This window comes from Carcharodon carcharias, chromosome 17 (assembly GCF_017639515.1).
Source record: "Carcharodon carcharias isolate sCarCar2 chromosome 17, sCarCar2.pri, whole genome shotgun sequence".
Taxonomy (NCBI): Eukaryota; Metazoa; Chordata; class Chondrichthyes; order Lamniformes; family Lamnidae; genus Carcharodon; species Carcharodon carcharias.
The window spans coordinates 56,207,740-56,223,001 of NC_054483.1; the positions used below are offsets into that span (position 1 = coordinate 56,207,740).

Here is a 15,262-nt window from a genome sequence, read left to right on the forward strand (position 1 = left end):
TAATTTGGACTAATCCTGTGCTCCTTTATCAAATATCTCCAATGTCTCAGGTTTGATTATATCAGTCTACTTGCCTGTGGTGCATGATCTTGTGATGTGAGCTGACTCATTCCGCCCTCCATTCAATTGAAAAGTGAAAAGAGCAAGATTTTTAGATGTTGATTCAATGAAACGGTTTGCACCATGCTCAAACTGACCACGTGCCTTTGCAACTGAGTCAGGCTAGGTCATTGTAAACTTGAGTGTTATGTTACCGGCTGCACCTCCAGGACATTCTCCAGTTTTGTTTTCTCCATTCACCATGCTTTTTTTGCTTATTGATACCTATAATCACCATTTCCTTGTGTGTATCTGATCTGTATTTATTGGTTGTATGGCCAGTGTGAAACTGCCCACTGTGGTTAAAGGCAATCTGTAATTAGAATAGCATTCAGAATTGAAAATATGTAGAGCATCGAAAATGTCAGGAAAACACAAGATGTTTAAAGAGGATTGGTGTCAAATTGCTAGGTTTTCTTACAAGCATTGTGTGTAAAATCTGGCTTTCTGAATTGTTTTTGTGAACAACAGTTTCCAGGAACCTAACACAGTAACATGTTCCCTGCAGGATTGCGGTTTTCCTATTCCAAAACTTGTCAGTCATTGCTTCCTTGGGTCATTTCTGGCAATGATATACCTGTTCACTTGCTCATATTGTTTTTCATTGACAAGCAATTCAAAGTGAAATGTTTGTCAAGGTTGACTTTCTTTCATGTGCAGTCATATCAGGTGCATTACTTTTCCTGCTACATAATGCTTAGGCCTTGGGCTATCTCACATCAAGCTATGCAGGCAGCAAAAATATATGAGCATAATATTTTACTTACTCTTCCATGGCATGTGAGCATCGCTGGCTAAGCCAGTATTTATTGCCCACCTCTAATTGCCTTTGAGAAGGTGGTGGTAAGCTACCTTACTGAACCGTTGGAGTCCATGTAGTAGACATACCCTTGGTATTTTTAGGAAGGGAGTTCCAGGATTTTGACTCAGCGACAGTGAAGGAATGATGATATAGTTCCAAGTTAGGATGGATGTGTGGCTTGTAGGTGAACTTGAAGGTGGTGGTGGTGTTCCCATGCATCTGCTGTTCTTGTCCTTCTAGGTGGTACAGGTCATGGGTTTGGAAGGTGCTGTCAAAGGATCCTTGTTGATTTGTTGCAGTGCATGTTGCCGATTGTACACATTGCTGCCACTGTGTGTCATTGATGGAGGGAGTGAATGTTTAAGGTGGCGGATGAGGGGGGGCCATACAAGCGGTTGCTTTGGCATTGATGATGTCCAACTTCTTGAGTGTTGTTGGAGGTGCACTCATCCAGGCAAATGGAGCGTATTCCATCATACTCCTGAATCATACCTTGTAGATGGTGCTGAACACTGTGCAGTCATCAGCAAACATCCTCACTTCTGACTTTATGATGGAGGAAAGATCATTGATGAAGCAGTTGAAGGTGGGTGGGTCTAGGATATCACCCTGAGAAACTCCTGCAGCAATATCTTGAGACTGAGATGATTGACCTCCAACAAATACAACATCTTCCTTGTGCTTGCAATGACTCAGGCCAGTGGAGAGTTTTCCCCTGATTCCCATTGATTTATTTTGCTAAAGCTCCTTGATGCCACACTTGGTCAAATGTTGCCTTGATGTCAAGAGTTGTTACTCTCACCTCACTTCTTTGAGTTCAGCTTTTTTGTCCATGTTTGGACTAATGTACTAACGAGGTCAGGAGCTGAGTGTCCCTGGCAGAACTCAGACTGAGCATCAGTGAGCAGATTATTGTTGAGTAAGTTCCATTTGATAGCACTGGCGATGACATCTCACATCACTTTGTTGATGATCAAGAGTAGACTGATGGGGTGGTAATTGGCCAGGTTGGATTTGTCCTCCATGACATACCTGGGCAATTTTCCACATTGCCAGGCAGATGCCCATGTTGTAGCTGTGTTGGAACAGATTGGCTAGGGATGCGGACTAGTTGTGGAGCAGAAATCTTCAGTACTATTGCTGAAATGTTGTCAGGGCCCATAGCCTTTGTAGTATTCGGTGCCTTTAGCCATTTCTTGATATTACTTGGAGTGAATCAAATTGGCTGAAGACTGGCATCTGTGATGCCTGGGACCTCAGGAGGAGGCTGAGATGGATCATCCACCCAACACTTCTGGCTGAAGATGGTTGCAGATGCCTTTTCTTTTGCACTGCTGTGTGCGCCCCCCCCTCCCCCGGTCCTTGAGGATGGGGGTATTTGTGGAGCCTCCTCCTCCAGTGAGTTGTTTAATTGTTCACCACCATTGACTGGATGCAGCAGGACTGCAGAGCATAAATCTGATCCATTGGTTGTAGGATTGTTAAGCTCTGTCTATTGCATGATGCTTTCACTGTTTGGCATGCAAGTAGTCCTGTGATGTAGCTTCACCAGCTTGACATCTCATTTTTAGGTATGTCTGGTACTGTTCCTGGCACGCCCTCCTGCACTCTTCATTGCACTAAGGTTGATCGGGGATTATGCCAGGCCATGAATTAACAGGTTGTGGTTGAAAACAATTTTGTTGCTGCTGATGGCCTACAGCGCTTCAAGGATGCCCAATTTTGAGTTGCTAGATCTGTTTGAAATCTACCCCATTTAGTACGGTGGTTATTTTGATTCCTGTGCTAGAGCCTGTTTCTATAAACGGGCCAGAATTTTACATCCCATAGGCGGGCACGCGTCTGACCTGTCTGGCCACGAAATAGTGTGAGGTGATGTTGGGCGAGTGTCCCAATGTCATCACGCGTTCGCAATATCTTGCTTGGCGGGCGCGTGTGGTAGTCGGAAGTGTGCCTGCTGACAATTAAGCGGGAAATTAAGCCCATTAATGAGGCAATTTAAAGCAATTTTTTTGTGGCCCACCCACTTTTATGTTTGGCGGACAGGCCAGGCGGCCTTGACATTTTTGCTTAAACCTCGCTCTAGGACGGGATGAAATCTCTGTGGGGAAATTAAGTAAAAAGAGATCTCTGGGGACTATTTTTTGATGGAGCTTGATTGTGCTGCACAGGCATATTTTACATCATTTTTGTTTATTCTGTGGAGGTCTGCAGCTCCCTGAGGCAGCTGCTTGCCTTCAGGGAGCTCACTGGAAGCACTCACTAGCACCCGCTATGACATCAATGCCCGCCCTCTTCCTGCTCCCACCGGCAGTGCTGAGCCTTTCTCAGCATGCATTTCATGCTGGCTGGCCGTTAATTGGCTAGCCAGCATGAAATCGCGGTAGGGGGCTGATTGCAGTCGGGGGCCTGTTTCCCGTCAGCTCCTGGGCCTGCCGATCGCGTGCACCCAACAAGGGGAAAAATTCAGGCCATGATGTAGAATAAATAAATTCTTGTTATGCTCAAGCACTTGCATTCCTCCAGATTTAGATATGGTTAATAATTTACCATATGTCCTTGCCTTGCAACGCTATTCAGACATATCCCCGTTCAGATTTTGTATTATCAGAAAGTGTTTGGTGTGAAACATTTGATTTAAATATGGATTGTTAATTTTGTCTTTTTTTTCTTTCATTTTAGTTGACACCAGTTGGGACCACTATTTTTACTGGCTTCTCTGGAAGAAATGGAGCAACTGACATAGATGATGGTCCTAATGGACAGATTGAATATGTTATTCAACATAATCCAAATGATCCAGTATGTATCAAATAGTGGGTTTGTTTCTTTTGTCCAAATACATGCTGGCAGCTGGTTAGTTACCTGATTGGAAACTGCACAACATAACATTGGGGCTGAACTTCCATGAGTCTTGACCTAAGTTAGAGTTTCCTGTAGCTTTGTATGTGGGAAGAACCAATACAAAAGCCATAACAAGGCCATTGATGTGGATGAGGTTGGTTTAAGGGTGGGGACTCAGGGAAAATGTTAGAAGCTATTCTTAAAGACATTATAAGCAGGGCACTTAGATAAATTCAAGGTAATCAGGTAGGGTCAACTTGGTTTTGTGACAGGGAAATCATATTTTACCAATTTATTAGAGTTCGTTGAAGAAGTAACATGTGCCTTTGGATAAAGGGGAACCGGTGGATGTACTAAGTTTAGATTTCCAGAAGGTATTTGATAAGATGCCACATCAAATGTTATTGCGTAAGATAAAATCTTATGGTGTGGGGGTAACCTATTGACATGGATAGAAGATTGGCTAGCAAACAGGAAACAGAGTAGGCATAAATGGGACTTTTTCTGGTTGCCAAGATGTAATGGGTGGTGTGCCACAGGGATCAGTGCTGGGGCCTCAACATTTTACAATTCAGGTTCATGACTCAGATGAAGGGACTGAAGGTATGGGACAGAATTTTCCCCCCCGTTGGGTGGGGAGGGAAGTTTAGGAGCGGGCGCATGGAGGCACACCTCCAATTGGCGCCCCTGAGCAGGGGCACGCTGCCATTTTATGTGGGCGGGCCAATTAAGGCCCGCCCAGCGTGACATCTGCAAGGAAGTGCGATGTGCTCCGTGTGCGGACAGTGGGGGGTGGGGGGGTGGGGGGGTGGATTCCCTGAGCTGGGAGTACGCTCTTTCGCGCATGCACACGAAAGAGTGCACTCATCTCCCTGGGGCTAATTGCTGCCTCAGGGAGATTGGCTCCTGTGTGAAAAAATTTTAAAAACAGAACAGGTAAATTCCCCTGACATGTCCCCTAATGTAACACTGTCACATGAGTTGGGACATGTCCATCACTTTCATTGACACTTTTATTAAAAATTTTAAAACCTACCTGAAACCTCATCCTGCCAGTGGATGAGGTTTTATGCTTTTTCTGAAGCCCGCCAGGGCTTCAGGCCTGCCCGCCAACCTTAAGGTTGGACGGGCAGATCCATCAATCACTTTAACTACTTTGTCAATGGTCCCAGTTGACCATTGACAGGTCGGCGGGTGCACAGCTGATTCTGCTGAGCCCCCGCCAACCTGAAAATTGAAATGAGGCGGGGTGACATCGGGAGTTCCGCCCGACATCATCCCGTGTCATTTTATGCATCGGCGAGAGGGCCCCGCCCCCCCAATCACTGACCAGGAGATCCTGGTCATGGTTGCTAAATTTGTTTTTGATACACAGATAGGTAGGATATTAAAATGTGAAGACGACATAAGGAGGCTATATAGGGATTTAGAGAGGTTTAGGCAAATGGGGTATAATGTGGGAAAATGTGAAATTGTCCATTTTGACAGGAAGAATTAAAAAGAAGCATATTACCTAAATGGTGAGAGATTACAAAGTCCTGAGATGCAGAGGGATCTGGGTGTCCAAGTGCATGAATCGCAAAAGGTTAGTATTCAGGTACAGCAATTAATTGGGAAAGCTAAGAGAATGCTATCATTTATTGTGAGAGGAATTGAAAAGCAGAGAGGTTATGCTTCAGATAAAAGCAAAAAACTGCAGATGCTGGAAATCCAAAACAAAAATAACAATACCTGGAAAAACTCAGCAGGTCTGGCAGCATCTGTGGAGGGTCTGGCAGCATCTGCGGAGAGGAACACAGTTAACGTTTCGAGTTGAAACATTAACTGTGTTCCTGTCCACAGATGCTGCCAAACCTGCTGAGGTTATGCTTCAGTTGTGCAGGGCATTGTGAGACCACACCTTGGGTGCTGTGTACAGTATTGGCCTTGTTATTTAAGGAAGGATGTAAATGCATTGGAAGCAGTTCAGAGAAGGCTTACTAGACTAATACCTGGAATAGGAGGGTTGTCATATGTGGAAAGGTTGCACAGGCTAGGCTTGTATCCGCTGGAGTTTAGAAGTGTAAGAGGTGACTTGATTGAAACACATAAGATCCTGAGGGGTCTTGACAGGGTCAATATGGAAAGGATGTTTTCTCTGGTGGGAGTATCTAGAACTAGGTGTCACTGTTTAAAAATAAGGGGGTGCCTATTAAAGACAGAGATGAGGAGAATTTTTTTCTCTCAGATTATAGTGAGTCTTTGGAACTCTCTTCCTCAAAAGGTAGTGGAAGCAGAATCTTTGAATATTTTTAAGGCAGAGGTAGGTAGATTTTTGATAAGCATGGGGTTGAAAGGTTAGTGGGGGTAGGCAGGAATGTGGAGTTCAGGTTCCAATCTGATCAGCCATGATCTTCTTGAATGACAAAGCGGCTCGAGGGGCTGAGTGGCTTTCCTCTGCTCTTAACTCGTAAGTTCGTATTTGTTTTTTTAATCATTAATGGAATGTAGGCATTGCTAAGCTAGCATTTATTGCCTATCCCTAATTGCCCTTGAGAAGGTAATGGTGAGCTGCCTTCATGAACAGCTTCAGTCTCTATAGTGTAGGTACACCCACAGTGCTGTTTGGTAGGGAGTTCCAGGATTTTGACCAGCGATAGCGAAGGAACTGCAATATATTTACAAGTCAAGATGATGTGTGACTTGGAGGGAAATTTCCAGGTGGTGCTGTTCCCCTGTGTCTGCTGCCTTTGTCCGTCTAGGTGGCAGTGGTCGTGGGTTTAGAAGGTGCTGCCTAAGGAGCCTTGGTGAGTTCTGCAGCGCTTCTTGTAGATGGTACACACTGCTGCCACTGTGGTGGTGGAGTTAATATGTTCATGTGACTACTTAAATGAGGAATTCCTGTTCCCTCAGCCTTGCGTGGACCTGGTTGCATGTCCTATCCTGGTTGAGGTGAGGTGTAATGGCCTCCTAATAGTCAAGGGGATGAGATGGGTGTAGGGCAAATCTATGGCTAACATTCCTACTTAGAGTATACAGGGGCACAGGTCCAAGAGAAGTGTCAGCTAGCACTTCTACCTCCAGCCACAAATTGTTGCATTGTACAGCCTGCTAAGGCAGTGAGCAATTCAAGTTGCTGGATGCTGCCCTGTTGGCACAGACCCCTGCTGGCATCATGCAACTAAGTAGGTTTTCTTGCTTACCCCACATGCTCTGATGGGGTCAGTGGCAATGCTCATCTTAAACTGTGCAGCAACCTGAAAGTTCCTTTGGACACTGCGCACAAGTCAGCCCTTTAAGTTAACATTCGTCCATGGCTGTGCAATAACGTTTAAAGGGGCTGCATGCACTTAAATAAATTGGCTGTGTACACCACACAAAAAAGTGGAAGGGATGTTGGTCAGTGGTGGAAGTCACAATCACAGGTACAATCTTGGCTTAATCATAAATCTTTAAAACTCACTGGTTCAGCATCAGCTGGAGTCTTGAGTTTAATCCTGTGCATCACACTACAGAAGAATATAAATTGGAGGGGTGCTGAGGATATTTAGTAAAATGGTATGAGGATTAGTGACTTTAGTTGTGTGGAGAGACAAAAGAAGCTGGGATTGTTCTCCTTAAATCAGAGAAGGTTAAAGGACAATTTGATAGAGGCATTCGAAATTCTATGTGCTTTTAATGGAGTAGATGGGGAGAAACTATTTCCGCTGGCAGGAGAACCGATACAGATTTAAGATAATTGGTGAAAGAACCAAAGGGGAGATGAGGAATCATTTGCTTGTACAACAGACTTTTATGATCTGGAATGGAGTCCTGAAAACTTGGTGGAAACAGATTCATTTATAACTTTCAAAAGGGAATTTTATATAATTTTAAAAAGGGGAACATTATAGGCCTATGAGGAAAGAGTGGAGGAGAGGGACTAATTAAATAACTCTTTCAAAGAACTCGCACAAGCATGATGGGCCAAATGGTCATAAATTATGCTGCCAGATTCAATGATAACCGCCAGGATCACATCCCCAAATTGTTCCTAGCTACCACGAGAATCTAAAACCAGAGCCCGAAACTACAATCTACGTTTGATGATTTTCAGCTGGAATTTCCTTGGGGATTTTCCCAACTTGGCTGCTGTAACATAACAGAAACATTGGATGGATGCATAAAAATGGTTTCTGTCGATCTTGCACTGAAGTTACAGTGGACAGTCATGCAAAGCCCCAAGAAAGTCGATTGTTTGTCTTCAAACATGATACTTAACATTGAGTTCAACAACTTCAGATCATGAACTCTCTTCTCCATCCCCACCCCTTTTTCCAATAATTTATAATCTTTAAAAAATATATTTTTCTTTTTCAACCTATTTCCATTATTTTTAAATGTATTTCCATCCATTGTTTCATCTCTACCTTTTAGCCTATTTCGATCCCTTCCCCCCACCCCAACCCTACTAGGGCCATCGGTCACTTGCTCATCCTGCTTTCTATCCATAATGTCGCCATTAGCAAATTCCTTAGCTAATATCACCACCGTCAATACCCCTTTGTCCTTTTGTCTATGACACCTTTGGCAATCTCTTCTTTGCCTCCACCTATCACTGGTCCTCTATCCAGCACTATCTGTCCCACCCCCCTCAACCAGCTTATATTTCACTTCATTTCTATAAATTCCTCAGTTCTGATGAAGAGTCATACGGACTCGAAACGTTAACTGTATTCCTCTCCGCAGGTGCAGTCAGACCTGCTGAGTTTTTCCAGCTATGTTTATTTTTATGATTTGCTAAGCATTGTTTAAGTTTTCACTTTTTAAATCTTTCCGTTGGCTGATCTTTCTTTTAACGTAGTGCCGCGAAATGCAATTCTTGGCAAAGAACCAGCTTTGCAGACTTAAAATCTAGCTGTTGTCGCTTTATTTTCAGAACTTAAATACAAACCTGTTTTTAGAATTGTGTATTCAAATTAAGTGTCAATAAAGAAACTTAATTTTTAAAAAAAAGTTTTTCCCTGGCTGCTATTCATTCCAAATTAGTTATCATTTCTAATGCTGTGAATATGAATCCTTTTTAAATAGAGATGTATTAAAATAATAAGTAAGGTATCCAGTCATTACAATGTGACATTTTCACCTCAGTTTTAAGTATTGATCTTTATTTTTTTAAGCAACTGGTTGGTTAATTGTGATAAATGCCTAGTTTTTGCTCTGGAGCTTTCAGACAAGACTGCTGCATTATATCAATAGTTAATGAACAAGATATTCGTGATATCCCGGTTGATAGAATGGTTTAATTTAGAGTTAATTAAATCACTAGTTAAGTGATAATAATAGAAAACTACTTTTGGTATCTTAAGGTGTGAAGTGACTAAATCATATTTTGTGAAACATTAAGGTACAATGCATTGAACTAATATGTTGTTGGTGCCACTGAATAATATTTGACAGAAGAAAAATGAAAATGTTGATTTTTTTTGTGTGTGTGTGTTCACAGGAATCCAGCCGGACTTTTGGTATTCCGCTCACATTATCAGGAGCTGTAGTTTTAAGGAGAAGGCTAAATTATGAAGAAAAAACACGTTACTATGTCATTGTTCAAGCAAATGTAAGACATTTATTTGAAGAATTTCAATTACTCGGTGTATGCTCATCTTAACAATTGCATACTGTCCAGTGGATTGGACACCATGAAATGTGGTATAACTTTTGTGTGCAGTTTAATTGATGTTGTCAGAATAACCAGTGTTAAGTTATTGCCTAAAAGCTTCAGAGCCACTCGCAGCTTTTAGCAGAATATGCTTTGATAAGTAATTGTGAAGTAGTGGTACCAAACAAAGCAATTTCTGTGAGCGGAAAATAAGTATTTCAACAGTGAATTGAATTCTTGAGGTAAAGTGCATACACAACTTTCCTGGAACAATTGAAGTGACACATTTATTTGAGAATGATTGTGCTATGAAATATAGATCAGTCACAGGGTTGATATTATAAATTTCTAAAACAATTTTTTCAACAACATAAATGTTAGTGTCACTGTGAGCCATTTTATTAGTTTTCATATTTATATTAAAAAGTCTTAGAAAATAAAATTGAGGTTAAAATGTGTAATTCATAGAGGGCAGGACTTTTTGTAAGTGGATTTTCCTGACCTGCCACCCAAAGTGTCGATGGGGAACGCATTTTCACTGATACTGGCTGCCCAGCAAACATTTAACATAGCGAGGCTATGAGTGAGACTTCCACAACTGCACCACCTCCCCCCAACCCCCATCTCAGGAGGAAGTCCTGCCTTAGAAAGCTGCCAACAGCTCCATAGTCCCAGCAGTGCCAGGTTCGAGCGGTGGCCACTGCTGGGACTAAGAGGAACTAATGGAGGCTTCAGGTAATCCGGGGTATTGGTACAATCTGACTTGCAGACTTCAACAAGGGGGCTGAAGAAGGTGGGCTTGAGAGGGCAAGGAGGGGTAAAGATAGGGGTGCCTGCAATGGGGACAGAGGACTTAGCTTAGATTTTCTCATTGTCCTTTTTCTTTGGAATGAGACACAAGTGTAATTTAGTTTCTTCAGGTGTTGGGGGTAGCTTTATAAAGAGTTGTGTTCAGGAGTCTAGTGCATTCTCGCCCCATTTCCCTTTTTAGAATTCCCAGTTATGTTTTGTCTAACAGAAAAAGGCAGCTGATTGGATGTTCTCAATCTCAGTGACAAAGAAGTTTATGAGCTCCTCACACATTATTGGAAGTGAAAAATCCACAAATAATATAATTGAACTTCACCAGTTACAGACAAAGATATTATTATTGTTTTTTTTTTAAAGCTGAGACTCTTTACAGCTAAATGATATTTGAAGGTAGTAGCACTGTCAAAAATAATGTGTGGAACTTTACGGTCCATCGCTGGCTGGTTTGAAGATGGGGGATTTGTAAAATGCAGTGAGTGGCTTGTCCACTGCCTACATGCCCACCCCGACCTGTCTCCCATTTTATGGGGCTTGGCGGAGGAGTCGGGGTCTCCCTTGAGCATATTAATGGCCACTTCAATGTCTCATCCCACCCCCACTGCTATTTTACCCATGGTAAGGGAAGGCCCATGCCATGTGGGAAGCACAGCAGCTTTTATGAAGCAAGCTGGTGGCAGTCAAGTAAGGGGTCCTCCTTTGAGTTGAGGCAGGTGCACAGGGAGTGGACAGGCCACTCACTGCATTTTACAAATCCCCCATCTTCAAACTAGCCAGCAATGGACTGTAAAGTTTCACACATTATTTTTGACAGGCCTATTACATTCAAGTATCATTCAGCTGTATATAGGCACAGCTTTAAAAAAATAGACAATAATAATATCTAACTTTTTTAACTGGTGAAGTTCAATAATATTATTTATGGATTTTTCACCTCCAGCAATAAATGTGAGAAGTTCATAGACTTCTTTGTCACTAAGATAGAGAACATCCGATCAGCTGCCTCTTCCTGCTAGACAAAACATAACTGGGAATTATAAAAAGGGGAATGGGGCTAGAAGGCACGAGACTCCTGAACACAACTCTTTATAAAGCTAGCCCCAACACCTGAAGAAATTCAATTACACGTGTGCCTCATTACTAAGAAAAACAGGATAATGAGAAAATCTAAGCTTGTAAAGAAAAATGATCTGTTACAAACAATTGCGGTATAGGATTCATGTGTGGATGGTAGAATGAGTGTGCAGAATGTCTGCTGATATTTCTCTTGCTACCATGAAAGCAATGTGAAAAAAAATGTCAATAAGATTCCATTTTTTCTAGCATGGCAGAGGCACGTTATGCCCAGGAAAGGCATTTATATTCATAATTTTAAATATGGACCCTGTGTTCATATAGAAGTTTCTGGAGCTGTCTTTTATTTAAGATGGGCACTGATTATTAAGATGACTGTCAAGGGTGACCTTTGCAACTTCAACACAGACTCTCTGAAGCTTCTGGAAAGTTCCTAATTGCATCATCCTGGACTGGGGCCTCCCCCAGGATTGGACATAGCGAGACAAATACTATCTGTAGAATTCGCACTTGCTTTTGGAGTTGTTTGGAGATTTATCCAAAAGACCAGTCCAGACTATGTTTCTGAGTTGGAATCCTAACAATAACGGCTGGGCAGAAAAAAAAATAGACAATAATAATATCTATATTTTTTAACTGGTGAAGTTCAATAGTATTATTTGTGGATTTTTCACCTCCAGCAATAAATGTGAGGAGTTCATAGACTTCTTTGTCACTAAGATTGAGAACATCGATCAGCTGCCTGAGTAAATGTGAAGAACTCATCCATTATCTCCATTGTATAACAATCGCATTCATCTCATCTATTCTGGATGGACAATACCATATTGGTCTTGTGACTGAAACAGGCTAGAGATAATGACCAGGATTTTCTGGCCTCGATACGACAAGCCATTCAAATCTTTGTTGATTTTAGCGTAATTGGAAGATCCTATCAGTAGGAGGGGCCAGAAAGTCCCGTCTCAATGTTTTAATCTAAAAACCGAGAAAGATCTGGGTAGTCCACAGAAAACACCAAAAGAGACAGCAGCTGCAGCAGAAGGCTGTGTCATCTTTGCCTTTAAGGGAATAAATAATGCGTCAACTTCACCACCAGAGATGGAGTAGGCTTGTGCAGAAAAAGGTTTTTTAAGGTTTATGATTATCTTTAATTTTTTATTTCACACTTATTTCTTTTATATATTTCTGTATTATAGTTGGCACTGATGAACATATAGAGACATCTATAGATAGTTTCCAGTTGGTAGTGTTGGTTTTTCGGCACATTTCACTTGAAATCGGCACAAGATCACAGAATGTGAAGCACAAGAGCATAAGAAATAAAGCAAGAGTGGACCATATGGCCTATTGTGCCTGCTCTGCCAATCAAAATGATCATGACTGATCTTGTGCTTCAACTCCAATTTTCTGCCCGCTCCCCATATCCCTTAATTCTCTGCAAGACCAAAAATCTGTTTATCTTGGCCTTAAACGTATTCAGTGATGGAGCATCCATAACCCTCTGGGATAGAGAATTCCAAAGACTCACAACCTTTTGAGTGAAATAATTTCTCTTCTTAACCCTAAATGGTCGGCCCCTTATCCTAAGACCATGCCTCTGTTTTGGATTCCCCAACTGGTGGAAACCATCTCTCAGCATCTACCCTATCAAACTCTCTCAGAATTTTGTAGGTTTCAATGAGATCGGCTCTCGTTCTCCTAAACTCCAGCGAATTTAAGCCAAATTTACTCATCATACGACAACCCAGGGACCAATCCAGTGAACCTTCACTGTACTGCCTCCAATGTGAGCATATCCTTTTTTAAATGTGGGGACCAAAATTGCACATGGTATTCCAGATGTGGTCTCACCAAAACCCTTACACATGTAGCAAGGCTTTTTTATTGTTGTTGTACTCCAGTTCCCTTGGAATAAAGGCCAACTTGTCATTTGCCTTCCTAACTGCTTGCTGCACCTGCATGCTAACTTCCTGCATTCCTTGTACAAGTGCACACAAATCTCTTTGAATATCAACACTTACAAGTTTCACACTTTTAAGAAACATATTCTGCTTTTCTATTTTTACAACTAAGGTGAATAACTTTGCACTTCACCACATCTGCCATCTTTTGCCCACTCACCTAATCTGTCTATATCTCTGCAGCCTCTTTGTGTCATCCCTACAGTTGACCATCCCACCAAGCTTGGTATCATTGGCAAATGTTGGTACATAACTTTCTGTCTCTTCATCTAAGCCATTAATATAGATTGTAAATAGCTGAGGCCCCAAGCACTGATTGTTGCGACACTCCATTATTCACTGTTTGCCAACTTGAAAAAGCCATGTTTATGCCCACTGTCTGCATTCTATCCATGAACCAATCCTCTACCCTTGCCAAAATATTATCCCCAATTCCATGAGCCCTTATCTTGCCTATTAAACTTTTGTGTGGCACCTTATTTAATGCCTTTGGAAATTCAGGTGTACAACATCTACTGGATCCCCGTTATCTACCCTACTAGTTACATCCTCAAAAAACTCTAATAAATTTGTCAAACAGGATTTTCCTTAAGTAGAACAATGTTGATTTCTTCCAATCATATTGCGCTTTTCTAAATGCGTTGTTAAGACTTCCTTAATAATAATAAGGCTAACTGGCCTGTAGTAGTTCACTGTTTTCTTCTTCCCTCTTTTCTTGAAAAGTGGTGTAATATTTGCCAACTTCCACCCTAATGAGACCATTTATGAATCTAAGGAATTTTGGAAAATCATGGCCAGCACAGCCACAATCTCTTCAGCTATCTCTTTTAGAACCCTAGGGTGTAGGCCATCAAGTCCCAGACATTTGTTGGATTTTATTCCCTCAAATTCCGCCACTACTTCTTCTCTGCTGATATTAATTTCCTTAATTTCCTCGCCCTTTTTAGCCCCTAGGTTACCATATATTTCTGGTGTGAAACTTGTGAAGACAGACACAAAATATTTTTTCAGTATCTCTGCTATTTCCTCATTCCCATGATAATTTCTCCTGTCTCTGGTTCTAAGGGGCCAATGTTTACTTCAGTTGCTCTCTTCTTCCTTATATACTTATAAAAGCTCTTACAACCTGTTTTTATATTCCTGGCTGGTTTGTTCTCATTCTATTTTTACTCTTTTAATCAACTTTTTGGGTGCCACCTGTTGATTCTTAAAACGCTTCCAAACTTCAGACTTGTGACTGTTTTTTGCAACATCGTAATCTAATACTATCCTTAACTTTCTAAGTGAGTCATGGATGGGGTCTTGTTGAGTTTTTGTGTTTTTGTTGAAGATCTTGAATTATTTCTTTAAATGTTTCCCACAGTTTATTTACCTCCGTACCTTTTAGTCTATTAGAACATAACATAAGAAATAGGAGCAGGAGTAGGCCATTCAGACCTGCAAGCCTGCCCCAACATTCAATAAGATCATGGCTGATCTGCCCCAGGCCTCAACTCTTTTGTGCCAGCTCATCATAGCCCTCAACTCCCCGATATTTCAAAAACCTGTCTACCTCCTCTTTAGATACTTTCAGTGATCTAGCCTCCACAACTCTCTGGGGTAGAGAATTCCAGACATTCACTACCTTCTGAGAGAAGAAATTCCTTTGCATCTCAGTTTTAAATGTGTAGTTATTCTGTAACTATGTCCCCTAGTTCAAGATTCCCACAAGAGTGGATAAAACCTTCTCAACATCTGCCCCACCAAGCCCCCTCAGAATCTGGTACGTTTCAATAAGCTGACCCCCCATTCTTCTAAACTCTAATGATTAAAGGCCTAACCTGTTTAGGTGTTCTTGATAAGTCAATCCCTTCATCCCAGGAATCAGCCTAGCGAATCTCTTTCGAACTGCCTCCAATGCCAGTATATCCTTTCTTAAATACGGGGACCAAAGCTATAAAGTAATGGAAGGGGTAATCAACAGTGCTATCAAGCGGCATTTGCTTAGCAATAACCAGTTCACTGATGCCCATTTTGGGTTCCACTAGGGCCACCCAGCACCTGAGCTTGTTACAGCCT

General features: G+C 41.8%; 1 protein-coding gene across 1 annotated transcript in view; it reads left to right on the forward strand.

Annotated features, from left to right (window-relative positions):
* pcdh15b (protocadherin-related 15b) overlaps nt 1-15,262 on the forward strand; it is a 1,048,074-nt gene that overhangs the window by 353,848 nt on the left and 678,964 nt on the right. Inside the window, exons 8-9 of the mRNA XM_041210329.1 lie at nt 3,584-3,703; nt 9,210-9,320. Of these exons, the coding sequence (XP_041066263.1) occupies nt 3,584-3,703; nt 9,210-9,320 (231 nt within the window). The remainder of the gene's footprint in view (nt 1-3,583; nt 3,704-9,209; nt 9,321-15,262) is intronic.